The sequence below is a fragment of the Rhagoletis pomonella genome, unplaced genomic scaffold (genome assembly GCF_013731165.1).
Source record: "Rhagoletis pomonella isolate Grant_MI unplaced genomic scaffold, Rhpom_1.0 Rhpom_scaffold_00004, whole genome shotgun sequence".
Lineage (NCBI taxonomy): Eukaryota > Metazoa > Arthropoda > Insecta > Diptera > Tephritidae > Rhagoletis > Rhagoletis pomonella.
The window spans coordinates 65,388,536-65,416,345 of NW_023458558.1; the positions used below are offsets into that span (position 1 = coordinate 65,388,536).

The following is a 27,810-nucleotide window of genomic DNA, read 5'->3' on the forward strand; positions in this document are numbered from 1 at the left end:
GCGAAACTAATGCGGCTGTGTAAAATAACGTTGAGCAATATCATCAGCTCCGTCAGAATTGGGAAGGACCTCTCCGAGCCGTTTGATGCTAAACGAGGTTTCAGACAACGTGACTCCCTTTGAAGAGAAGATAATAAGAGTCGCAGAAAGCTCTGAAAGGATTCAACCCGGGTCGCGATTCTGGTAACAGAGAAAAGCATCCTGTGCGTTGGAAAGGCCAGGTGGAGAAGGACTTGGCTTCACTAGGCATTTCCAATTGACGTCAGTTGGCGCAGAGGGAAAACGACTGGCGTGCTTTGTTGAACCCGGCCCAAAATGGCTTAGACGGTTACAGCGCCAAATAAGCAGCAGAAGAAGATTTAACCAAGACCATATAAAGTTTCAAACTTTGTACAAAATATAAGAAAACTCAACAAATTTTCATCAAAATTTCAACTTTTTAATCTGTATCTTTAGAATATTCTTGGGTATGCAGCTTTATGGCCTATACAATTTTGGGTCTAATGAAGTGCAAGTTTCAAACGGCAAAAAAATCCCGAAAACTCGATTTTCGAAATTACTGAGTGATTCAGCGTAGTAGACGCTCCGCACCCTCTTCTAAGGCTTTTGCCGATGTTCTTCTAATGTCGTCACACAAATGGAAATGAGAGGAGGTGGAAATTTTGTTTCTCCTTAATTGCATGAAGTATGTAGTTCAATCGGTTAATGCTTGAAACGCATTGAAAACGCCGGTCCATGGGCCACAGCTTCCAATTTGTTATACTTATTATCTAAACGCTTTGTCGATTGCGCCATGAATTTTTTGAACGCGCCAGCGACATCATGAATTTGTTTGTCTGTCGCTAGAAAAATGGAAATAGATCTATTCTGGTCACAGCTACATTTTTTGCTAGTTGCGGTGTTGCCGTGTCGTCGCCAAAATAATTTTCTACATAAGAGTACGTGTTAAAATAATTTGACAGCAGTGGTCCGTAGCCGGTCGTTTCCAATGTGTTTCAAGCTCAATGTTCTGATTATTCTCTCTTTTCTGTTTGTGAAGGATCTCCGATTAGGGGAATGTGCTTCTAAAATTTCTAAAAAGTTTGTATCTTTCAATGGTTGAAATAATTTTTAGTTTATAAAAAATTTAATATCACCAAAAATACATAAATACATAGGTATGTATACATATGAAGGTGCATACATATATTGTTATCAACAGTAAACAATTTAAAACGCATACTTAGAGACGTTAAAATATTCTACATAATTACATAAATATGTACATATCACTTGATCGCGAAAACAATACATCTTTTGGAAAATCCGAATTGATTTTGAGCAAATATGTTTGCCTTAATTACTTAGTAACCTCACTTTATGACGATATTTTGTGCAAGCTTTTTGACGAAATCAACATTCAAAAAATTCGCCATCAAAGTGAGTAAAGACTTTTTAGGTGGACGGCAATGCCGTAAGCCTGCCTCCTGGCAACAAACATTGGGAAAGCAGTCCAGAGTTGACGCACAAGTCTTTGGATGTAGATCGAAAATAGGCGGCGGTGGTGGCGTGCATTCAAGGTACTCAGACACTGAAGAGAATAAAATTACAATATTTTCATTTACACATGTTTAAAAAAAAAACTCACGATAGTTAAACGAACGTTTCACCGGTACTGGTACCGTCTCCAATTCCGGCTGCGAAGTTCTACAGTAACGCTTATTGCCGTCCGGACAGCAAACCCGTGGCCAACAATCCGTATCCGTTTCGCACTCCTGTACTTGCCACCACAGCTCGGCTAGTGGTCGGGTTGGGCATTTACGGGGTATCAAGCCCAAAATAGCTGGCATATAAGGAAAATAAATCGGAATTCTTACAAGAACTGAGTATATACAAATATACATACAGGAATATGGTGGCTCTAATAAAAAACACTCACGTGTATGCGAAGTCTCTTCAAGTGGCTTGGATACACCGGAAACACAACTTTTTGCACCAAATATTTCACAGCACAACTCATCGCGATTCCAAACGGTGCAATCCTCATCGGTCTTACAGATTTTGGGAAAGAGTTGAAAACGTACCTCACTCTCCCGTGGACAATCGAATTGATTGCGCAAATTTTGCGCTATATTGCGTTTGTCTTTTTCGCTAATCGGTTCGTTTGACCTTTGGGACGGCGCATTAAATAAATTGAAGGTGGGCAACGCAATACGGAATGGGCCATCCGTCGTACTCTTTTTCGGTGCAGCTGTGGTTGTTTGAATCTCATTAGATAATGTTGGAACTGTTGTGGTAACTTTTGCTTTTTGATAAGTAGTTTTCTTCTCTTTAATCGGTGTCGTTGAAGTTACAATTGGTGGTGAAGGTGTATATTTCTTTGGTGGTTTTTTAGTTGAAGACGCCTTGGGTGGACTGGAGAGGCCCCAAAGTGTAGGAGAGAAAAAGCTGAAAGGATTGCTCGGAATACTATTGGTGAACGATGGTGGGCGAACTGGAATGAAAGTTAAAAATAATTTAATTTACGATTATATAAGTATGTATACGAGTATATGTACATCTTAAATAAAAATAAAAAAATAAAAAAACACGTAAAAAAGTTTATGTTTGGGTGAAACTGGCGCACGTATTAAATATGCTTTTTCACCTTTCTGTAAGCTAATTTTAAACTATAATCAGATGTGCTTTTCTTTTCTCCAATATAAGACATTGTCGATAATATGAAATACTTTAGCCAAGTTTGTTAAAAATCGATAAAGCGGTTACCGAGATAGACCTTTGTAGTCATAACGTGGGCGGAGCCACTCCAAATTCCTAAAAGTCTATATTAGTCTCATTTATTGTTAAGAGGTTGTTGTAAGTATCAATTTGGAGTAAATTAGCATCCTCAGTTATTGAAATATCGGAGTTTTCGTATTTCTGAAATGCGTTATACGGAAGGCTGGTGTATTTTTAGTCTGATTTGAAAACATATGCAACGAATTGCTGTTCTGTACCTAGGTTATTAAGTGCACCGAGTTTAGTATAAATTCATAAATCGGTTACCAAGTCCATTTTCCAGAAATTTATAATGCTAAATGTTTATTGCAATCGCTGATTTTTAGTGAATCAGCTGGAGTTACTGATTTATTACAGTTTTCGTGATTCTGTAAATTGCGTACTGCTATATGCGAGTATTTGCGATGTGGGCGTGGTTATTGCCCGATTTCAAATATTTTTAACAGATTTCTTAGCTGGGCCCTAAGCAAGGCTCGCACCGTGAAGTGGCTACTGAGATACAGCATTGCATCATAAGTGGGCGGGGTTACGCCCATTTTCCAATAATTTTATAATAATATTAGTTTTTACCATAATTCCACTTCACATACAAATTTTCAACAATTTGGATCCAATATGCACAGAAATATCGTAGTTTTTGCATTTTAAATACCGTGGGCGTAGTAACGCTCCGATTTCGCCCATTTTCAATACCAACCTTCCTTGGATAAAGGGTAGGTTACTACATACCAAATTTCGTTGAGATATCTCAATTTTCGCTCGAGCTATCGTGTACACGGATACGTACGGACGGACAGACAGACATGGCTTAGTCGACTTCTCTATTAATTCTGAGCATTTATTAATGTATACATTTGTCTATGTCCATCTCGATTCCTTTAGGTTGTTTAGGCGCTCGGGTATAAAAAAATGGAAGTGCGCCTGGGCCACACTGGAGAAGTGAAACTTACGATACATATATATTTTGCCTCATAGCCAATATATGTACATAAGACTGCATTACCAAAAAAAGTTGCGGTTTTTCCGCCGGGATTACAAAATTTATTATATCTTAAGACACCTCCCAAAATATTTCGGAAAAATATTAAGATTTACATACGTGAGCTGGAACGATTTGAAAATACCTTCAAAAATGGAATTTTTTTATCAATAACAAGTAAGAAAGCCTAAGTTCGGGCGGAGCCGAACATTAAATACCCGGCGCAATTATTAAATATATGTTTTCCATCTTTCCGAAAGCTACCGCTACACGATAATCCGGGGTGTATAAATTTTAAGTAAATTAGCGTCCTTAAATTTCGAAATATTGCAGTTTCAAGCATTTCTGAAATATACCGTTATATGAAAAGCGGTCGTAATTTTAGTCCCATTTCAATAATTTTCAACGTTTTGCTTTTATGTGGCAAGCACAATAACCATACCGAGTTTATAACAAATTGGTGGAACGGTTGCCGAGATACATATATGTGATCATAAGTGGGCGGTGCCACGCCCATTTTCCAAAATTTTATCATAAACGTATTTCTTCGTAGAGAATTGTTGCAAGCATTAATTTTGAATAAATTAGCTTTAATATTTATTGATTTATCGAAGATTTCGTATTTCTCCAAATTACCGTTATATGGGTGGTAGGCGTGGTTATTGTCCGATTTTAAAAATGGTGAAGCGGTTACCAAGATATACACATGTATCCATAAGTGGGCGTGGCTACGCCCATTTTCAAAAAATTTATAATATTCTTATTTTTCGTCTAAAAGTTATTGTAAATATCAATTTTGAGTTAATTATATTCAGTAGTTACTAAAATATCGCAGTTTTCGTTTTTCTGAAAATTACCGTTATATGGGAGGTAGGCGTGGTTATTGTCCGATTTCGCCCATTTTCAATACCATCCGTCCTATGCCCAAAAGAAGTCCACGTACCAAGTTTCGTTAAGATATCTCAATTTTTACTCGAGTTATCGTGTGCACAGACGGACAGACGGACGGACGGACGGACGGACGGACAGACAGTCACCGCTTAATCGATTTCTCTTTTCATTCTGATCATTTATATATACATTTGTCTATATCTATCTCGATTCGTTTTGCCTGTTACAAACAACCGTTATGTGAACAAAGTTATAATACCCTTGTGCACAAGTGCGCTCGGGTATAAAATAGTTTCTTAAAGAACTTTTTGAAAAAGTCCCCTCAGATGACAAAACAGGATTATCTTAAAAAATCTGCATAAAAATATTTAAAAATCTTTTCAACAGAATCGTAATGAGATTTTTAATGCTGTTTTTTACTTTTTTCAAAGATTGATTTACGAAAAACTTAAATAACTGGGCCAAAACTAATCTGAGTTAGATATATGGGAGCTCAGTAAAAAGGTATTTTCCCAGTGTTTTTATTTCTGTCAAAAAAAAGTCTTTGTGTTCCAATTTTATTTTTTTTTTCAAATATCAATACATCTTTATTCAACTATGAATGACGTTCGTTCATCCTACCTTTCTCTTTCATCCTTTGAACGAGTTTATTAGCAAAGATATAAAAAGGGTAAGAAAATACCTTTCCAAAAAGATAAAAAACAGCATCAAAAATTTCATTATTATGATTCCGTTCAAAATTTTTTTTTGCCATCTGAGGGGATACTTTCAAAAAAAAAATCTTTAAGTAACTCTTTTTACCTTCCTTTTCTTACCTTCCTTTTATTAGCTCGGGATGTAACTATGTAATACTGATGCGCCTAAAAGATGCAGCGATTTCTATTAAGTTACATACCTGATGACAGTACGAATGGCAATTATAATAGGGAGGTTTTAGTTTTTTAAACTATAATTTTATTATACATAAAAAACTCCATTTTTGGAAGTATTTTCAAATCGGTCCAGCCACGCGGAGTATTTGCAGATTATCTGAGTGAGCTCTTTGGGACTCCGAAAACACTCATTTAAGGAGTGCTAAAGCCACACTTCTTTCATATAGTATATTGAGAAGGTCCTTTTCTCCGGCAGATATGCTTCTTTGGGACTCTTTTCGGAGCCTCCCTAGGAGCATCAGCGCACGGCACAGGGAGACCTAATTGTGCACCCTGCAGATTCCCCTGGTTGACAGGGGTACATATTATGTAACAACATACATGTGTACCAGGGATGTTGCGAATATTTACATTCGCATTCGTTATGCGAATGAGTTGCATCATTTTACACATTCGCATTCGCATCAAATGATACGAATGTTTTGCGAATGCGAATGTGTACATGGGCAGAGTCTACTCTAATATTGTTGAAATGGCTCTAAGTCTGTCTAACCAGGGTGCGGACAATAATCGGTTTTTAGCTTCAGGCGCTAAACGGTGAAGTAGTATATCAAGCAACATTGATGGGCCTTCAACAAGTACTGCTAAAAGTCTTATAAGCAATCTTGAAATAATTGTAGATTCCTCCAGCGAAAGCGAAGGCTGGGATGTAGAATGTGGAGACCTTAAAAATTTGTGAAATTAAAGCTAGAGGTCTGAAACTATCGATGGCACTATCGATACTATCGGTGGTTTTCGACTATCGAGATGCCATCGATAGTTTTCCTTACTATCTACTACTAATTCGCTACTGATTGTCAGCACTTTTTAACCGACTTCCAAAAAAGGAGGAGGTTATCAGTTCGTCGGAATATATATATTTTTTTTTTTTTTTTGTATGTATGTTACCACGTCAACCGATTTCGATAATACTTTTTGCATCGGAAAGGTAGTGTCTCAGAGGTGATCCCATACTAATCTGGTTAAGATCCGATCAGTGGATCATGAGATATATATATATATATATTTTTTTTTTTATAGTTATGAGAGTTGAAGTCGGTTTTTTTTTGCTAAAAATCTTATAAATATTATAAATGTGAAAGTTTGTATGTTTGGATGTTTGGGAAATCATCACGCGGAAACGACTACACGGATTTGCATGAAATTTTGTACGCAGATAGCTTATGGGCCAGATTAATTAATAGGCTATTTTTTTTTAAGAGTTGCCACCTGTTAAAAAAGTTTCATTTATTTAATATACGGGAACGACTGAATGGATTTGCATGAAAATTTGCACACAGATAGCCTATGGCCTAGGTTGGAAAATAGGCTACTTTTCTTAAGAGTTGCCACCTGTTAAAAAAGTTTCATTAAATTAATACGCGGAAACGACTGAATGGATTTGCATGAAATTTCGCAAGCAGATAGCGTATGACCTACAGTGGAAAATAGGCTAATTTTTTGGAAGAGTTGCCACCTGTTAAAAAAGTTTAATTAAATTAATACGCGGAAACGACAAAACGGATTTGCATGAAATTTTGCACACAGATAGCTTATGACCTAGGTTAGAAAGTAGGCTACTTTTTTTAAGAGTTGCCACCTGTTAGAAATGTTTAATTTAATTAATACGCGGAAATTAGTGAACTGATTTGCATGGAATTTCTCACATAGATAGCTAATGAGCTAGGTTGCAAAATAGGCTTATGACCTACAGTGGAAAATAGGCTAATTTTTTGGAAGAGTTGCCACCTGTTAAAAAAGTTTAATTAAATTAATACGCGGGAACGACAAAACGGATTTGCATGAAATTTTGCACACAGATAGCTTATGACCTAGGTTAGAAAGTAGGCTACTTTTCTTAAGAGTTACCACCTGCTAGAAAAGTTTAACTAAATTAATACGCGGAAAAGTCTGAACGGATTTGCATGAAATTTTGCAGGCAGATAGCTTATGACCTACAGTGGAAAATGGACTAATTTTTTGGAAGAGTTGCCACCTGTTAAAAAAGTTTTAATCAAATTAATACGCCGAAATGACTGAACAGGTTTGCATGAGATTTCGCACAGAGATAGCTTATGACCTTTGTTGGAAAATGGGCTACTATTTTGAGAGTTATCACGTATTAGGAAAGTTTAATTAAATTAATACGTGGAAATGACTGAACTGATTTGCATGAAAGCTTGCACACAGATAGCTTATGACCTAGACTGGAAAATAGGCTACTTTTTTAAGAATTGCCACCTGTTTGAAAATGAAATTTTGCTCAAAGATGGTTTATGACCTGGATTGAAAAATAGGCTACTTCCTTAACCGGTTTTCCGATCAGAACGAAATTTAGTACACTTACTACGGATTTCGGTCTTAGACTGAAAGTAAATCCGCTAACTCAAGGCCCCTCCCATACAAATTGGAATTTTCATATTGCATACATATCTCTGGAAGTATTTGTGGGAGAGAACTGAAACTTGGTATAGTGATATGCATGTGAAATCAATGTTGGCATTAATTGATTGATGTTTTAATTAGTTAGTTAATTCGACTAAATTCAATCTGATTACAGTTAATCATGATTAATTTTAATCCGACTAAACAGTTAATCGTAACCGCGATTAAAAAATTAATTTTTAATCATTAACTCTTAATTTGATCAAGTAGGTTTGGTGATTAATTAAGTTAGGCTGGAATTGCCCTGTGCACACAAAGCAAGTTAATCCGGTATGGCTAAGTCGGGTTTCCTCATCAATCTAAGCAATTTGGTGATTTTCATTAAGATATATACCAACAAACGTTTTACAAACTAGGTTTGTAAAAGTTCCCAGTTTATGTATTACTAATAAGAATAATTATTATTTTCTTATATTACGTGTTTTTATAAGCGTAAAACACAAAATAATTACTATAACTGGTGTTTGCTTTCAAACTCGGATAAACCAGACAAATTAATCAGATTTTATTTTTAATTGGACTAACGATTAATGTTTTAAATTAATTAAACGTAATCGCTGCCAGCGGTTAACGATTAAAAAAATGTTATCATTAATCGTACAGTTGATTACGACTAATTAATTTTAATCGTCAAACGCGATTAACATTTTAATCGTTAATTTTTAATCGTTAATCAGATTAACAGTTTGCCAACACTACGTGAAATCATGTTCATGTTCACAGAGAAAATGTACGTTTTTGGAAAAGAGGCGCAGCACCTCCCATACTGACTGAAAGTTGCATATTGCATATCTCTCCAAATGTTTGGGGTAAAGCACTCAAGCTTGGTATGGAAATACATATGTATGCATGTATGTATGTGAAACTAATACCATACTCATGGAGAAAAATGAGAGTTATTGGAAAAGGTGGTGTGGCTACTCCCATGCAAATTGATTTTTCTTTGCTGCATATCTCTGGAGGTGTCTATTGCAGAGGACTGGAACTTGGCACCGAGATGTGTATACAAAATTAATTCCATACTCATAGAGAAGAATTTGCGTTATTCGAAAAGGGGACATGGTTCCTGCCGTACAAATTTACTGTTTTATACTGCTTATCTCTAGAGGTGTTCATGGTAGAGTACTGGGACTTGGTACTGGGGTATGTAAAATCAATTCCAAATTCATGGAAGAAGATTAGGGTTATAAGAAAAAGGGGCGTGGCACTTCCAGTACAAATTTACTTTTTCTTGCCACATATCCCTGGAAGTGCTTGTGGAAGACAGAATAAATTTCATTAAATGGAAAAGGGAGAGCCGGGTTCGGCCTTATAATCTAAAGCTCTCTTGATGCATTTCCTACAGTAATGAGAAGTGGTATTTTATCAAGGCCAGGTTACTAAATTTGAGTTGGAAATATTAGAACTCGCCGTGGCACCTCCAAGAAGGTTACACGTTAACGCGTCGTATACCTGGAAACATTTTAAGGTAAACTTAGAGGGATTGATATATTTCGTATGCCTAGCGCGCAGACGAGATTTTATAATTTCATAGCTTTAAACGGCCTAAATACCTTAACTCGCCAAAAAATAACGAGCTATAACGAAATGGGCACAGAGATAAAATCTAACATCATTAAATTATTTTTCCTATTTGTATAAAAGCGCGGGGTGAAACCCGCGGGTATAAGCTAGTTACTTGTATATATGTCAAATTCAATAGACGCTATGAAATTGACCGCGCCATTTGTGTTTGCTGCAAAAAAATAGTAAATATGAACAAATATCTGATTAAAAAGGGAAGAAACGGTAATTATGATTATAAACTAGAAATGTTAATTACAATCCTCTCAAATTTGTTTTAACATTTTTCAGAGGCAGAAGTCCAAGTTTCTGTTGAAAATAGTGCAACCGATTCCGATGAATGTGTTGCAGTCACACACTATAGCAACGGCGGCACTAAACGCAAAAAAGGCTTTTCTAAATTATAAACATTATATATTATTTAATGTAATAACTATTTCCTTATTATTTATTATGCTTTCAGGTATGGAAACACTTTGTTAGATCGCAGGATAAAAAATTTGCGAAATGCGTTAAATGTGGAAAGGAGTATAAAACCAGTGGGAACACAAGCAACCTGCGTGACCACTTAACGAGGTTTCATCCTAACTGCGAGGAAAACGAAGAGAATTCAGATGTTAACTTCTCTACCAGTTCCAGCAGTCGCCAGTCCAGCATAAGATCAGTTGCGTCTTATTTTAGTCGAGCTATTGAATATAAAAATGATTCTAAAAGAAAAAATGATATCGACTACGCATTGACCAGATTAATAACTGGGGGTTATCATCCCATAAACATTGTGCATGACGAAGACTTCAGAAGCTTCGTTCGGGTTTTAGATCCACGCTATGTGTTGCCAAGTTCGAAAACATTGCGTGATGTATTATTAAAAAAACAGCACGACCTTTCTAAGGAAAAATTGAAAGTTACCTTGGCTGATATTGAACATGTCAGCATCACTTGCGACGCTTGGACATCTGTAGCGAATGAGGGTTATCTAACCCTTACATGCCACTTCCTTGTGGATTTTGAGATCAAGTCATCCGTGTTGTCAACCAAAAAACTCGATGATACCACCAATCATAAAGCCACAAATATAGCGAATTCCACACAGAGCGTATTGGATGATTGGGAGATTTTTCAAAAAGTTCGTTGCATTGTTACAGACAATGCCAATTCGATGATCAATGCGTGTGCTGTACTAAAAAAACACATCTTGGTTGCTATGCAAATACATTAAATTTAGTAGTGCAAGACGGTTTGTCACATAGCAATGAACTATCCGACTTACGAAAAAAGTGCAGACACATTGTATCCTTTTTCAAGTTCAGTACGATAGCATATGAAAAATTTAAATTCGAGCAGAATAAAAATTGCCCTTATAGCTTATTGCAAGAAGTTCCAACTAGATGGAATAGCACATACTCATTGAAACAAATGATGCAATATCGCAAGTTCTATTGTCAACAGTGAAGGCTCCAGTACCACTGTCCGTCTAGGTGAGGTGGTCGATTTGCTAAAACTTTTTCAAGACGCAACTGAACAGGTGTGTTTATTTATAAATGAGCGCTTATTTTTAATTAGATGCAATATATATTCATACCCCTAATTATAAGTGTTTTCGAAAACATTTGCATCACACTGTAAGAATAATGCGCTGGCAATACTTGTGAAATGTTTACTTTTTTGTGGAAAAGTTAAAATAAGTTTGATATTATACTTATTAAATACTTATAAAAACTAATTTAATGCAAGTTTTTTTAAAAGCCACAGGAATTCATGTTGGGTATTGTTAAATCACGTCTTGTAATTTTTACAGATTTCCGGAGTTAATAACGTTACTATCTCCCTAATAATCCCAATGTCCTTTGGATTATTCGAAAAACTTAATACAATGCAAGGGAGTTTAACAACATCAGAGGCTAGTGCAATTTGCTCGATTTTGGTAGCCTCCGTTCGCAAACGTGTAGCCATAGTTGCCAACTTGGTGCTTTAAGCACTAAATTTAGTGCTTTTTGAAAATTAAAACGCCTAAAAAAATATTTAGTGCCTACTGCCTTTTTTAGTGCTTTTTTCTGAACTAAAATTACTCCGATATAGTTAAGACCTGAAATAATTTTTAAATATTTAAAGCTGTAGCAGCACTGAATTAACAAAAATCTACAAATTTAAATGCACTTAAATACAACCATGATTGATAAAAAGCTGAACTTGCAAACCCACCTTGTTCAATTCTATTCGCCTTGAAAATGCTAGTAGATATGCGAGTAAGTTAAGTATTTCTTTTTTTCTTTTCTAATTATTTGTAAAAATTTTTATTTTTGTACCACCTGAGTAAAACACATCGTTTCTTGGTGCCAAATCTGGCCGCACAATTGTTCTAGCACTAGAATTTTGAGATATCCTAACCAGTGTTGGCGCGAATCATTTTTAGTGGTAGCCAAATTTCTTTAAAAAAAGGGCTAAACAAGAGCTAAAAAAAGTCGTTGTGGCTAAAAATGGTAGCTAAATTTTTTTACTTACATATACATATAAAAGTATACACGTAAACATTTTCAATAAGTAATGGTATATAAAAATAATGTACACTGGAAAAAAAAAGCTAATATTTAATCCAACCAAAAACCTTTTTTTATAAAAGCGAAAATATACGACACCAGCTTGCTGGTTCCATCAAGTTATTGTACCATCATGCTCGAAGCATATAACTTACCAGCGTTTTGTTAAATATTGTTTTTTTTTTGTAATTCACAACTGCAATATCGTGAACTTAATCTTCCACAAGCACGGCTTTGACTCATATAGCGCAAGAAATTTCCGCCAAAATACTTTTTACTTAGAAACAGAGCTAATTTCACCACTCACGACACCAGCATGCTGGTACAATCACACCACAAGAACATTTAACAAATTTAGCATATTAAGGACCGTGAACTTATCTATTTTAAACTATAGTTAAATGGTTAACAGCCGCAACACTTTTACAGTATGTATGTATAAAAGCGTAAGGAACATACAATACATATATGTATATATATCAGTCTTTCTTAGTTTAAAAATTCATCTCTTACGTAAATGCAAAAAAAAAAAATAAAATTAAGCATATATAACTTTTTCATGCCAAGTATGAATAAATTCTAAAAAGGGCTAGGGGCAATTTTAAATTTATGTGGCCAAAAAAAGTATGTGGTAGCTAAATCTAGCCACCAAAGGGCTAAAACGGCAACATTGATCCTAACCTCAAAGTGCCAAAATCACGGTTTTTGGCGATATTTGAGGTTATATAATGAAAACATAAATTTTTTTGCTCATTTCTACTTAGGGCATGATTTTCGTTTGTTGGGATTCGATTTTTCTTTCTTGAGATATATCGGTTTAATGTGCAGGATTTCGGTGTGACGTCGTAAGCATGAGTCATTATAGTATCTGGCTTTCCAATCGTTATGAGCGAAAAAGTTTTATTTATTGATTTATGTATGCATTGTTGTAAATATTGTTAATTTTTTGTTTTTGTTAAATACATACAAACTTTTATGAAAAAAGCATCCATTGATTCAAAACAATTTGGTGCTTTTTGTGTGGTAAAACGCTTTTTTTCCAAGTTTTTGGTGCTTTTTGAAAATCAAAAGTTGGCAACACTGCGTTTAGCGCCTTATGAGTTGCGAACAGTAACAAGAATGGGAACAATATTAGACCCTCGTTTCAAGAAAGAGGGTTTCCAGTCAACCACAAATGCCAATGAAGCTAGCAAAAATCTTGAGCAAGAAATTGCAGCGTTAATTGCTAAGGAACAGAGAAACGAAAATTTTTCTGAAGTACAAAAAAAAACGGCAGGACGAATCTTCCTTTTTTGATTTTGTGGAGAAGAGACTGGAAGGAAAAAGAGTATCGAGTCGGGCAGATGCAATTATTACACTACGACAATATTTTGAACAACAAAATGTATCAAAGGATACTGATCCACTTCTTGCTTGGAAGGTAAGCATATCTCATGCAGCATTTTGTACTTAGTTTTTTTTCCACAGGTTTCAACTGATGTCCTAAATCCAGTGAAGAACGTCCTACCAAAATATGTTTGCACCCCAGCAACGTCAATGGACTCAGAAAGAATATTTAGCAAAGCTGGCCTAATAATAACAGATCGTAGATCTAGGCTAAAGCCAAAGCATGTTGATATGATAATATTTTTAAATAAAAACAAGTAAGAAAGTCTAGGTTTGGGCGGAGCCGAACATTAAATACCCAGCGCAAGTATTAAATACATATATGTTGTTCACCTTTCCGAAAGCTACCGCTACATGGTAAGCCGGGTGTATCAATTTTGAGTAAATTAGCGTCCCTTAATTTCGAAATATTGAAGTTTCAAGCATTTCTGAAATTTACCATTATATGGAAAGCGGCCGTAATTTTAGTCCGATTTCAATAATTTTCAACGCTTTGCTTTTATGTGGCAAGCACAATAACCATACCGACTTTGGTACAAATTGGTAGAACGGTTACTGATATACATATATGTGATCATAAGTGGGCGGTGCCACGCCCATTTTCCAAAATTTTACCATAAACGTATTTGTTGGCAAATAATTGTTGCAAACGTCAATTTTGAATAAATTAGCTTTAATATTTACGGATTTATCGAAGATTTCGTATTTCTCTAAATTACCCTTTGGACTGTGGGCGTGGTTATTGTCCGATTTTAAAAATTTTCCATTCGTATGCTGTACCAAGGCCAACAACTGTGCCAAGTTTGGATGAAATCGGTGCAGCGTTTGCCAAGATATACGCATGTAACCATAAGTGTGCGTGGCTACGCCTATTTTCCAAAAATGTATATTATTCTTATTTTTCGTCTCAAAGTTGTTGTAAATATCAATTTTGAGTGAATAATCTTCAGTAGTTACTAAAATATCGCAGTTTTCGTATTTCCGAAAATTACCGTAATATGGGATGTGGGCGTGGTTATTGTCCGATTTTTAAAATTTTCGGCCATTTAGTATGCTGTATTAAGACCAACAACTGTGCCAAGTTTGGATGAAATCGGTACAGCGGTTACCAAGATATACACATGTAACCGTAAGTGGGCGTGGCTACGCCCATTTTCCAAAAATTTATAATATTCTTATTTTTCGTCTGAAAATTATTGTAAATATCAATTTTGAGTGAATTATCTTTAGTAGTTACTAAAATATCGCAGTTTTCGTATTTCTGGAAATTACCGTTATATGGGAAGTGGGCGTGGTTACAGTCCGATTTCGCCCATTTTAAATACCAACCTTCCTTGGATTAACAGAAACCTACATACCAAATTTCGTTGAGATATCTCAATTTTTGCTCGAGTTATCGTGTACACCGGCGGACGGACAGACGGACTGACAGACAGACATGGCTTAATCGATTTCTCTATTCATTCTGAACATTTATGTATACATTTGTCTATATCTATGTCGATTCGTTTTGGCTGTTACAAACAACCGTTAAGTGAACAAAATTAATATACCCTTGTGCACAAGTGCACTCGGGTATAATGATTGGTTACTTGCATAATTTCACGTTATATATTTCTGTTTTTATTTCTTTCCACTATCGATAGTTTATCGATAGTATGACAAAAACTATCGGTCACTATCGATGGTGCTCACTATCGATAGTTTCCGACCTCTAATTAAGGCTCACTTGAAGGCATATCTTAAAGAACAACGAGCTCATCTCGGTGAAAATCCTCTCGATTGGTGGAAAACTAAACTAAAATACGACAAATTGACAAATCTGGCCCGCAAATATTTGAGCGCTCCACCGCCAGCGTTCCAAGTGAGCAATTGTTCAGTGCGATCGGCCTTATATACGAGCGTCTAACAGGCGGCATACACGGTGCGTCTGACCTGCGAGTACGTGTTGAGTCGCGAGTCAGACGCACTGGGTATGCCGCCTATAAAAAATCGCCTCATGGGGGAAGAGGCAGAAAAATTCCTTTTTTGAAATATAATTTGCCATTTTTGAACTTTTATTACTAGATTAAAGACTTTAAACGGTAAGCACTCGTTCAATGTTCTACGGAATCGCCTCATGGAAGAAGAGGCAGAAAAATTCCTTTATTTGAAATGTAATTTGCCGTTTTTGAACTTTTATTACTAGATTAAAGTCTTTATAGGGTAAGCACTCGTTCAATGTTCTACTAATTTACAAAATTTTTAAGTAATAAAAACGTTGAACTAAGTTGGGCGCGGTGGCTTGGAGTTCCATGACTACCCTGGGAACGGTGAGGCAGCCCTCTCAAAGATTCAACGTCTGGCATGTGTTTGCATTTCGGGAGCAATGCGCAAAATCATCCACTGCATCTTTCAGTACTAAAGGTTGCAAAGCGAATCTAGGAACAGGGGCAAGATAGGCACCCAGCTCTCCTAGCTTTGTTCCCCTGGAACGATATTAACAGAGTGGTGGTCTTCAAAAGAAACTTCAAGACCTACACTTGCAACGAGGCGAAGGTACACCAGCCTCTATTATGGAGAGTCACATACAGGAGAGTCACATACAGGCGAGCACACTACAGTGGTACACTGATGGCTCTAAAACTCCTGAAGGGATTGGAGCTGGCGTGTATGGTCCCAGACTGAAGCGTTCGGTGCCCCTGGGAACCTTCCCTAGTATCTTTCAAGCGAAGGTCTACGCCATTAGTATGTGTGTTGAGAATAACATTCGGAGGAAACATAGGAACGACAGGATACTTATACTGAGCGGTAGTCAGGCGGCACTTATGGCTCTCTCATCATTCGAAATCAAGTCCTCCTTGGTTTTGGAGTGTGTAGAAAGGCTTAATGCTCTGGCAGAGGTTAATGAGATTCAACGGACGTGGGCACCAGGGCACATGGGGGTTGCAGGTAATGAGGAAGCTAATCATCTGGCCAGAATGGCCGCTGCCTCGACCCTGATAGGACCTGAGCCCTTTCTTGCAGTGGAACCCAACACCGTAAAGGAAATGTTCAGAAAGGAAAACACCAAACTAAGGGAACTGCACTGGCGTAACACTATGGGTCTACGTCATGCAAAAAACATATTAAGAGAATACATTCTGATAAGATATAGGTTACTTATGGATCTCCCCAAATAGAAACTAAGAATAATGACAGGGTTTTTGATGGGTCATTGCTGGCTTAGAGGGCACCTATATAAACTAGAAATCTGGTCCAGCAACCTGTACCGATTTGGCGATGCGGCTAAGGAGACTCCTTTACACCTTCTTATGGAGTGTGAGGCCGTTGCACGTAGGAGGAATAGGAGCATAGGGAACCTGTGGCCAAGAGAGGAGCATATACATTCACTATCCCCGGGATCTATTATGAAATGTTTAGAGTCTCTCGGGCTGGTCGACGTGTTGTGATGAGCTAAGGCCACAATAGACCTGCCGGTCGCAGTGCTATACCTAGCTACATATCTATCTATCTTAAGTTGATTATAGCTTTCTTAATGCTATTCCTAATAGTCGCATTCGCATTCGCACATTCGCATTCCGAAAATTCGCATTTACATTCGCGAATGTGAAAAATATGACATTCGAAACATACCTAATGTGTTCATAAATAGTTAGGTATACCACCAGTAAGCATTCATATCTATTTAGTATATAAACGCAATTTTAAATGTTACTTTCGTGCAACTAATTTCTAACATGTTTTCGAAACGGCTATATTCCATTCACTTTTTGCAACAATATTTGAACGAATTTTACGGATAAAACTATGTGGGCAACGAACGTACATACATATGTACATATACATTTACATTGAGGAAAACAAAAGAAAAATTTCGTTGAAAAAAAGAAGGCAAATTCACGTTCTATTTACCATTGGTGTGCTTGCGAATTTTTTATTAAAAATAGAGGAAAAACTAGCTAATCCAGACACAAATGCATACATATATGTTTTTAAATATGTACATATATGTATGTATGTGTATGGAATATATTGAAAGTGAGCATATAATTTATATGGAATTATAAACAATAGGGACGCCTGCGCAGCCACACTTTTCGTCTTTCATATGCATTCATACACACTTTTATAGGCATACACCCGCTGCAATTCAGTGCAGTGTCGTTGCAATAAAAATAAAAACGTATTGAAAGCAAGAGCATTTAACTGTGGCAGTTACACAAAGTATGTAGTCAAAACAGCAACCGTGGCAAACAATAATGGCACGTATGTAGGTCTGTCTGTCCACTAGGCAATTCACTGGATAATGCTGAGAGACCAAGCAACTGTTGGTATTACACGCTATCAAATAACAAAAAGGTGTTTTGGTATGAAAACATACGTATGCACTAATATACTACCAAAACATTAGGGCGGGTTGAAAATCTAATTTTTATCAAATCCCTTGGTAATAGTGAAAATATATTGTATCATGACGTCAACAACAAGCCTGCAAAATATTAGTCTTTTATTTTAATTGTAAGAGCCCGCTTTATCGACCGCCAAGTGAGCCACAGCACACTAGTCGAATAAGACCAATTCGTGTTAAAAATTCTGAGTTCAGAAAAAAGGTTTGGTGCATATTATTAGATAATGAATCGGTTAATACAAAAAATAAAGTCAAGTATCATTTAGCTTATCGTTAATCTCAAACTTATCTGTTTTTCAACTAAACTGTAGGTGTTTTGTTGATAATTGCATTGGTCTTTAGTCAAAAGATATAAAGAACAGCGCATTCATATTTCTGGAGTGTATTTAGGTCGCTGGCTCCAAATATTCTAATCTCTTTTAAATATTAGCTATGGTATGCGAAATTTTGCAAATTTAGGAACAATTTCGGTAGCTCTAATAGAAAATCCATTATTTTCCGTCATCGTGGAAAAATTTTGTTTATGCGAATGAGTATGGAAACACTTTACAGGCACAACTTCTAGAAATACTAATTAGTTTATTTGTGTTTATGCATACAATATAAAAATTGCAAATATAGGAAAATGACAAAAAATTTTGTTCAACATTTTTTTATTTTAAAATAGTTTTTTTATAATCGAAAAGATTTTCATCATATTATTATCTTAAATCAGTAACAGTAAGTCTCGCCTTCAATTTAGTAGTTACGTACCGATCGAGTAATATTTACCAAAGTTATATCGAAAAACCTAGGTGGATGTTTTTGTAAAAAAATTTCTCTTCAATTGTATAAACAACTTTTAAATGAATGTACCGGATTACAGAAAAGTGTGCCAGGGAGTGACTTTTTCCGTTCAAGCTGAATGCAAAACAATATCGTCCATTTAGAGAGTCCTCAAAAGGATTTCCCAGGATATGTTAAAGACTATTGTATTTCCCTACCGTCACTTTTTCACATAATGGAATTAACTAAAATATTTATGTATATCTAAACACTTATTGCACGTCCCCTACTTTCATATAACGGCAAATTAAGAAACCGCGCTTCGTTGACTAATGAAACCATTCCGCCCCAATTTTCAAGACTGCATAAATGGACTTAAAATGGGCGTTTCTCACCCTAATTGTATTATGTTAATGTATGTAAGTACTTATATGCTTGAAACTACTATTAACTTATCAAACGATTCCTAATCTTTGACATACATGTTTGACTTCATTCACCACGATCTTGAAAACTGACCAAATCGGCGTGACCAAGTCCATGGTCCTTTTAATGTTATATAAACATCCGAAAACATTAAAACGTATGAAATAAATCTCGTCTCACTTTTTTGTATTTTTCACTTGTTTGCTGAAGTAATGAAGAATTGAAAATTCATGAGCGAAAATTATAGTTTTTTTAAGTTTTATCTTAATATCTTAAAAACTTGTAGACTTATTGAAAAATGAAAAAAAAATGAACGTGAGGTACTAAATTTAATAACCGTTAATTTTATATATCGTCCAGTTTATAACAATTAACGCATTCTGAAGATATTACAAGCCAAAGTTTCATTTTTAAACTACATACACTTGTGATTCAATTGCGCGGGCTAATGATAAGTTTTAAATTAATCTTTCGTGGCCAACAGCAATTGGCATAGACCTAAGACATCATAATATTACTATTACTGTACGGTCAAATGCCTTTTATTTTCCCCCATACAAAATCGACCCAGCCTAATACACATAGTACATATGTATGTGTGTGCATACATGCGTGTTTGTTTTTGTTCATTTAACATTTTAATACGAAGTCGCATAGCACTTACCAAATACTGCTAGAGGCAATCTTGTCTATTCAAACACATACATGCGTATACGAGTGCAATCTAACATCCAAATATCAACACATAAGTGTTTTGATAAAGAAATAAGAGCATTGTATGAGTACCTACCTAATCGTCAAATAAAATACAATCTTTTAGACCAATTTTAACGTATTAGCTAGGTCAGTGTCATTCGCAAGTGTGTGCGTTTGTACTCGTTTAACAACAGCAGGCTAACCTTAGCTCACTCAGTAACTTGTTACCTGTTTATTTCTACACATGCACATACCAAAAAACTAATCGACTAAAAGCCAGTGCTATAGTGACTGCACTTGAAGCGCAGTCGTATAGCTTGAGACACACGTCTTAGCCTGCATACGCTGTCTTCTACAGATTTTTAGTTCATTCGCCTCTAAGTGGGCGCTGCAGTTGCTGAACGACACCAATTTGTCGTTAGTATTGCAGTATAGCCAGCAATTTCGTGATAAATTTTCGCACAATCTTGTATAATGTTCTTTAAATGCATTGCGAGTTGGCCTTTGGGTGTCAGAGCTCCGCCGCAACTTTTATTCTTTTTGGGCTTACCAAGGAAACCAGTTCTTCGAGAAATGATGTTTTGCAGCCAGCAGCAAAGTCAATTAACCCATTTGTAAGTTGAGGACTGTGGGCTAAAAGGCAAAAATGCACAGTAAATATGTAAATTTATTTAACATGTACATAGAAACGTCGTGCGAATCACATGTCATGTCAGAATAGAATAGAAGACAATAGGTTTGTTCGTCGAAAATCCAGCAAGAATTATCCAACACTCAAAATATCAGAGAGTAAGAAAAAATTCTCTCAAATTCTCTCTCATGTTGAGAAACTTGCAAATTTCTGCACGAACGCAGATTTGCAGGAATTTGCAAGTTTCCCTGCCAGCTGGCGTCCACGGTTGCATTTAAAACATAAAAAATTTGTATAGAATTTTTAAAATTCTTTCGGATGGCCAAAAACAGGATATACATGTATATTTCTTGTTGTTCTGACTTTCTTTAACATACATTTCAATTTCTTCATCGTACTAGCTGTCGGGTTTCTTAAATCGACTCTGGTTGAAATTGCATTCCGATTGCGAATACCATTTTTTTCAGCCGAATTAAGTTCAAATCATTGGAATTAAGTAAATTAATTATATCAACAATTATTTACTTCCTTTTTTCATAAAAAAATCGCTCGTGTTTATAAATTTTTAAATTTAACGAACTAATTTATTCAAATTATTGTAGACAAAAATGCAACCATGCACCACAACCACATGTATTTCGTGTTTACAAATTCTTGCTGACAAAATTTTTTCCAGCAAGAATTTGCAACTTCTCTCCAAGAGAACTGTCACTTTGCTCTCACAATTTTTGAGTGTTGGATAATTTTTTGGTCTGCACGAACGCGATTTCGGCAAAAATCGTGATAATTCGTACAAATTTGTACAAATTTTTTGCTCGACGAACAAACCTAATTATACAGAGTTAGATCATCAAGGTTGTTGTTGTTGTTGTAGCAGCATACAAACTACCCAACGAGCTTTTGTGATATGATTCTAGAGTGACAGACAGTGATTTGCTTCTGAACAGATGGGCTTTTAGTCGAAGGCGAAAACCTTGGAATGCAAGTTGGCTAAGACCTTCTAACCAAGGATAAAACGTCGGCTGTTTAGAGAACAATGATGAAAACACTTTGTTCGCACTGGCTCTTAATCTTTTCGTTGACATTTCCTACATCCTTTGTTTACAATCATCTCAACTTCTGCTACTCTGATCATCATGTCTGTCCATTTATTTGGCTTATAAACCTGGATAACGTCTCGAACAAAGATGAAAAGGCTTTGCAGGTCTTCGAAAAATTTATTCTACGCAAGGCGGTTGTGATGGCAAATAAGAGGATGAAGATTTTTAATTTGTTGTTTTGAAAATACCTTTTATATAAAAAATTAATAAAATAAATTAAAATTTCTGTTTAGAATACAAATTACCCACTGTAACTTGCAACGAACGTCTGCAACTTTCTGAGAGTAGATTGCTTAATAAAACAAGAACCTGTTGAAGGTTACATGTAAAAGATGAAAAAAATTAATTTGTACCAATTGTACAAGGACTTTGTAGCGATTTGCATGTTTCTATATGATAATAAAAATTGCTAAGTACATACAAACATACTTCATGCGTATGCACACAAGTTATACATACAAATGTGCTTGTGTGATTACATGAGTAAACAGAGCACTCGCTATGAAAAATCTGTATACTGAACTATATTTCGCTCTAAATTTTTTCGCAAAACCCTAGTTTCTTAAATACCTACAAAGTGCATACCCCAACAAAAATAAAAATACTTAAAATGTAATGTTGCATTAATATACATACATACCTAACTACAAGCGGGTTAAGGTGCGCAATTCTACTCGGCAGGACTAAGGTTCGGTCTCTGATCCGAGAAACTTCCAAAAAAAAGTTTTTGTAATAGCGGTCGCCTCTCGGCAGGCTATTGCAAACCTCCCAGTGTATTTCTGCCTTGAAAAAGCTTCCCATAAAATCCATTTGCCATTCGGAGGCGGCGTAAAACTGGTCCCCCCAATTGCTATAAGTTCGATCAAGCACTTAATATGTGAAGGGCTAATTGTTTTGGTTTAGGGAGATGCATACATACGAGTACATATCAGTTACTTTATCAACAAAAAAAACTGCTACATATACATAAAATTTTGTATCGCCTATTTCTGCATATACATATAAAGAAAAAATAAGAAACGCATATGTAGGTACATATGTAATATAGATTCATACGTTCTTATACATACGGCGGTCATTCGGACTCAGTGATCGGACTTAAAGAAATGTTTGTTTTAGAATCTGGAAAAAATGTGGTAGATTTTAAACAAATGTGGTAGATCTCAGGTTTTGGATCAAATTTGGACAAAAATTTAAAAAAAAATCTGCAAGGTTTCACCTAAATTGCAAACATTTTAATTAGAATCTGAAAAAAAAAATATTTTAGTATAATAAAGTGCAAGACTGAAGTTGCTAAAAATTGCGTTTAGTTTTGGCAATTTTTTTCCTTGACAGTGTCAAGTAGTTCCTTCCATATCAAGATATTTTTCGAACATATCGACCCCTTTGCACAAAATTATCGTATGTAACATTTTTTACGGAATTTACTTTTTGATACAACTTTGTTTTACAACCCATAACGCATCACCTGTTCAAATATTACGGCTTAAATCCCAATAGCTACCCCAAAATTTACTGTAAATTTTATCGTATGTGACAATGGCCTTTTTCTTGTGGGCGAAATTATCATACACTAGCAGACCCGGCGAACTTCGTCCCGCCCAAAATTTTTATATATTTCATTGAAACTTTTTGGTCCAACATTTTCACCAATAATTCACGTTTACGATTTTCATTGGCACATTCGTCTGCTAAGATTGGTCATTTGCCGCTTTAAATAACCTAAGGAAAGTGTTATATCCGTGAAGAAGTTCTTGAAATTCTCCAGTTGTGCGGCATTTCATAGGTTATTCGCAAAGCGAAATAAATTTTTTCCTCTTCACTCCCTGGCGGCAACAATGACCCGGTTCTATAGTGAATATCCTAGAAGCTTTACAGTATAGTTGGTGGCAATTTCAAAATGGGTGCGAATCATTGTTCTACAGAAATGCAATATACATATACTTATTTCAGACGAAATACCTTAAAAGTTTGAACACATAATAATATTGGAAAATCACATCCATTGGGCCAATCGCAACGCAGGAGCGTTCGATATACTCAATGATGCAACAGGTCGATTTAATCTGACCTTCACGGCCCCTTTTCTCACTTGGCTATTTTTAGTAATAACTCGACTTCAGCACCACTTGGCAGCATGTTTTTGCAATAGTATTGCATACATATTTAAAACATTAGCCAAATCGGATCATAAATAAGATTTTTAGTAATAACTCAACTACAGCGCCAACTGTCGGATTAAATTGTGAAACTAAACCATCCAGAGACCCACTCAAATACACAAAAAGTTTCGTTAAAATCCGTACAACCATTTAGGAGGATTTCACTCACAAACACACCTACAGAAGAATAAACAAATTCATTCAAAGATAGCTAAAGGTCGGTACGTTTGTAGGCCTCACACCCCTTTTCAAATAGCCCAAATTTTCTCCATGAGTATGGGCTTGATTTCAACTATATACATATCTCCATACGAAGTTCCAGTACTGTACCAAGAATACTTTCAGAGATATGCAGTATAAAAATTCGATTTATTCGATTGAGTATGCGATTGATTTCGTATATCTCCATACCAAGTGACGAATTCGCCCCTTGATATGGTCGTTACTTAAAGCTATTTATATTCGAAATTGCATGAAAATTGGAAAACAGGAATCTATAAGCTTATCCAGGCAAAAAGCTACCTACGTACCAAATTTTAAGCAAATCGGACCATAGATACGATTTCTTCGAACAGATCGGTCCCTGGTCGACTTCTCGGACAAAATGGATCATATATGCTAAAAAGCTACCTACGTACCGAATTTTAAGCAAATCGGACCGTAAATACGATTTTTTCGAATAGATCAGTCCCTGGTCCACTTCTCGGAAAAGATGGACCATATATCCTAATATATGCTAAAAAACTACTTATGTACCGAATTTTAAGCAAATCGGACCATAAATGCGATTTTTTGGAATAGATCGGTCCCTGGTCCACTTCTCGGAAAAAATTGATCACATATGCTAATGCATGCTAAAAAGCTACTTACGTACTAAATTTTAAGCAAATCGGGCTATAATAAGATTTTTTCTAATAGACCGGTTCCTGGTCCACCTACTCGAAAAAAAAAGTTAAATTTTTTTAGCCTAAAACATGGTGGTTACCGAAAGCTATTTGTATACAAAATTTCATGAAAATCGGACCAGCCGTTCGCGAGATTACCTGTTACAAAAAAAAGGGACTTCTCTTTATATAATTAGTATAAAAGTATAGAAGATATGTGCTGAGAAAATAAAATGTAGAGACCTTTCTACAAAAAATCTTGCGTTTAGTTATATTTCTTTATTATCTCACCAAATCTAAACTTTGGTGTTGAAGGTACTAGCCAAAGCAGAGAAAAATACAAAAAATACTTTCCTGTAAAATTTGGCTTTTATATGATAATTTTGCGCAAAGGGGTCGATATTTTAAGAGATTTCTGCAACCTTGCGGAGTGCTGCCAGCTTTTCTTTTTATCACATCACGATGTAGCGAACAAATGTGGCACGTTCCAGAAACCGCTACATCGGAAGCATCGCTCGTTGCTATTCGATACATCAATCCGATTATATAAATATGTCGATGAATGGTTGAGCTACTGATGATATTTTCTTTGCTTCAAAACTCTTGGGAGGAAATTTCGACAGAATTTTACGTAACGTGTTCTGCCTAATGGGGATAGGCTTATTGTATGTCCTTGAAAGGTCAGCACCAATTTGCGCACTAAATTGGGTGAAGACTCGGGGACTTACAATTATGGAGTAGGTAAACTAAGAACGCAGTAAGTACTGAGGGGAAGTGATTTAGAGAGGAAAGGCTTTTTGGCTATCCTTCCCTAAAAAGGACATATGTATGTATGTACAACTTTTGAATAGAGAAAACGTAATTTTTCTCGCAGGGTTACTAACCGAACACACTCATATGCATCGGATTGGCCTGACCACGTAAGCGGAATGCCGCAATTATTAGGGAAGTTATCAGCTATGAGGGTGGTGCACATATTATAAAAGGATATACAAAATCTTCTAAGAGCTATACATATCCCTTTCGTAGGATGGAAAAGTTCATTACCTTCAAAAAAAATGCAATTTTATGGTAACTAAAATTGAATGCATTCGAATAGAAATAGAAACAACCAAGCGTACCAATCGAAAGAGATAATTTATGTACGTCAATAATACCTTTTTGTTTTAGCGCATAGCTAGGTCCGAGTCCAACAAGCTTTCAACCTAGGGGTTAGGAATTACAAACTTTTTTTCCGCCAGAATATTTTGGAAGTATACTCAGATTTACGTGAGCTAGACCGATTTTAAAATATCTCCAAAAATCGTATTATTTTGCAACCCTTTTAAGTTAAAACTCTTCTTTAATCAGGGGTGATTTGTTAGAAAAAAAAAGTTTTTTTAAAGCTAATTTTATTTAGGTTTAAAAAAATTCGATTTTTTTTTGGCTATTTCAAAATGGTCCAGCTCGTGTAAATCTTAATTTTTTCCGAAATATATTGGCAGAATTCTTTGTATTTCTGATAGATAAAACAGTACCGTTTTTTTATGGAGAGTGATGCATCCTAATGTGTATAAACATGTATCTATTTCTTAACATTTTCCGCATGGAACCTACGCCATATATGCCTACATGTGGATAGTCAATTACAGCGCTCAATCTGCAAATTTAAAACTTACCAGCCACGGATGTAGTAGGTGTGGAAGCCGACGTTGAAGTCAAAGTAGTCGTTGTTGCACTCGGCGCTGAATTTGTTGCACTCACATCTTTTCGCGATTTATTCACTTCCCTCCGACTTCCAGTGCCAACTGATGGCAAAGATGATTGTTGATTAGCGCCAACTCCACTACGCCTATCATCCCTCCTCCGCGCTTTCTGCCTCGCCCCACTGGCAACATTTGAATTGCCAGCACGATTTGCTACCTGCTGTCGGTCGCTTTGTGCTTGGGAACCTAAAGAATTGGAACGCTGACCCAACGATGCCGCAATTGAAAGAGCATCTCGTGAGTTTGAACGCGAATTTGTAGCTTGCTGCTTTGACCTGGATATCACTGAGGGAGTCGTCGTAGATGAATTTGCTGTGCTGTTGTTAGTCCGACGATTTTTTTTCACCAGCGGCAAGTCATATTGAGCAACTAGTTGAGTGTCTGGAACGATGGGTGCATCATAGCGCCGTGCAACCCTTGACGCTGATGCAACATTCGTCGTATCTGATGCATGTATGATTGTTTGTTGCTGTTTCTGTGGTTGTTGTTTTTCTTTGTTAACACTTGTTGTTTGCTTTTCATGGTGGGTAGCATTGATAGCAGTAGAGCTACTACTATTTAGCTTGGCGACAGGATATTCAACAATTTTTGAGCCAAAACTCAACGATTCACCTGCGGTATGGTTCACTTCCGCATGTTGAGGTTGTTTTTGGAACCGAGTTGTTGGCTGCTCTTGCTTACGCTGTGCTTGTGGCTCCAGTTGTGGCGGTGGCTGTTGCAGTGCGCTTGCGTAATCAGCAACGGCGGCAATAACAATGGCTATGGAGTAGATGAACGAGAGCCAATGTGGCTGCAACACTTGCTGTACTTTCATTTTTCCATTCGACAGTCTGATTGTCGAGTTTTGTTGTTATGGTTTATTTATTATTGCCTCTGTATTATTATTTTAATTTGTTTCTCTTTCTCTTATAAATACCTGTTTTTGTTTTTGTTTTGGTTTTCTTGTACGTACATACATATCTGGCCCAAAGGCCCAACTAAGGTCACACTGACCTCAACTACAATTAGCAACTCTTTTCAAATCGAATCACTTAATACTCGTCTTAAAAAAAAATACGAACATTTTATAAAGTAATTAAAGTTAAATGCTAAGCGCATTCACCGACAGACACTCGGTCACTTCATCGTCCTCATAACACTGAACCACTGAGCTCAATCAAAGTTTAAAAATGAGAAAAATTTAACTTTATTTGATATATGTGTGTACATATTTAGTACGAGTATGTATGTATAAATTTATAACACCAGTCAATAGATTTTGTAATACAGTTACTTATGTGTTCGATATCTTTGTTTGCAATATCTCTTAATTCGTTGATTTCCTTCTGAATGTTTATTAGTGCGCATGCGCATAGATAGTTGCTTCGTTGACGCGGTTCGTTTGCGACTAAAACCAAAAACTAAACTTGACTTAACTTCAAACTTTTTGGCCATACCAAATCGATAAAACTTAGCTTTGCTACCAGCATTGGTACAGCCGGTGTTGTGACTAGGTTGCCCGACACCTCGTAACCGCCGCAAAGTGGAAGCATTTTCACCGGA

General features: G+C 36.1%; 1 protein-coding gene across 1 annotated transcript; it reads right to left on the reverse strand.

Annotated features, from left to right (window-relative positions):
• Positions 1 to 1,236: 1,236 nt before the first annotated feature.
• LOC118737985 (mucin-5AC) lies at positions 1,237 to 27,740 on the reverse strand. The gene is made up of 4 exons (XM_036468830.1): positions 26,182 to 27,740; positions 1,919 to 2,473; positions 1,628 to 1,822; positions 1,237 to 1,570 (listed from the first exon to the last, which is right to left on the reverse strand). The coding sequence occupies exons 1-4, from the start codon at positions 27,080 to 27,082 to the stop codon at positions 1,353 to 1,355; spliced, it is 1,869 nt and encodes a 622-aa protein (XP_036324723.1). The 5' UTR covers positions 27,083 to 27,740; the 3' UTR covers positions 1,237 to 1,352.
• Between the last annotated feature and the right edge of the window lie 70 nt (positions 27,741 to 27,810).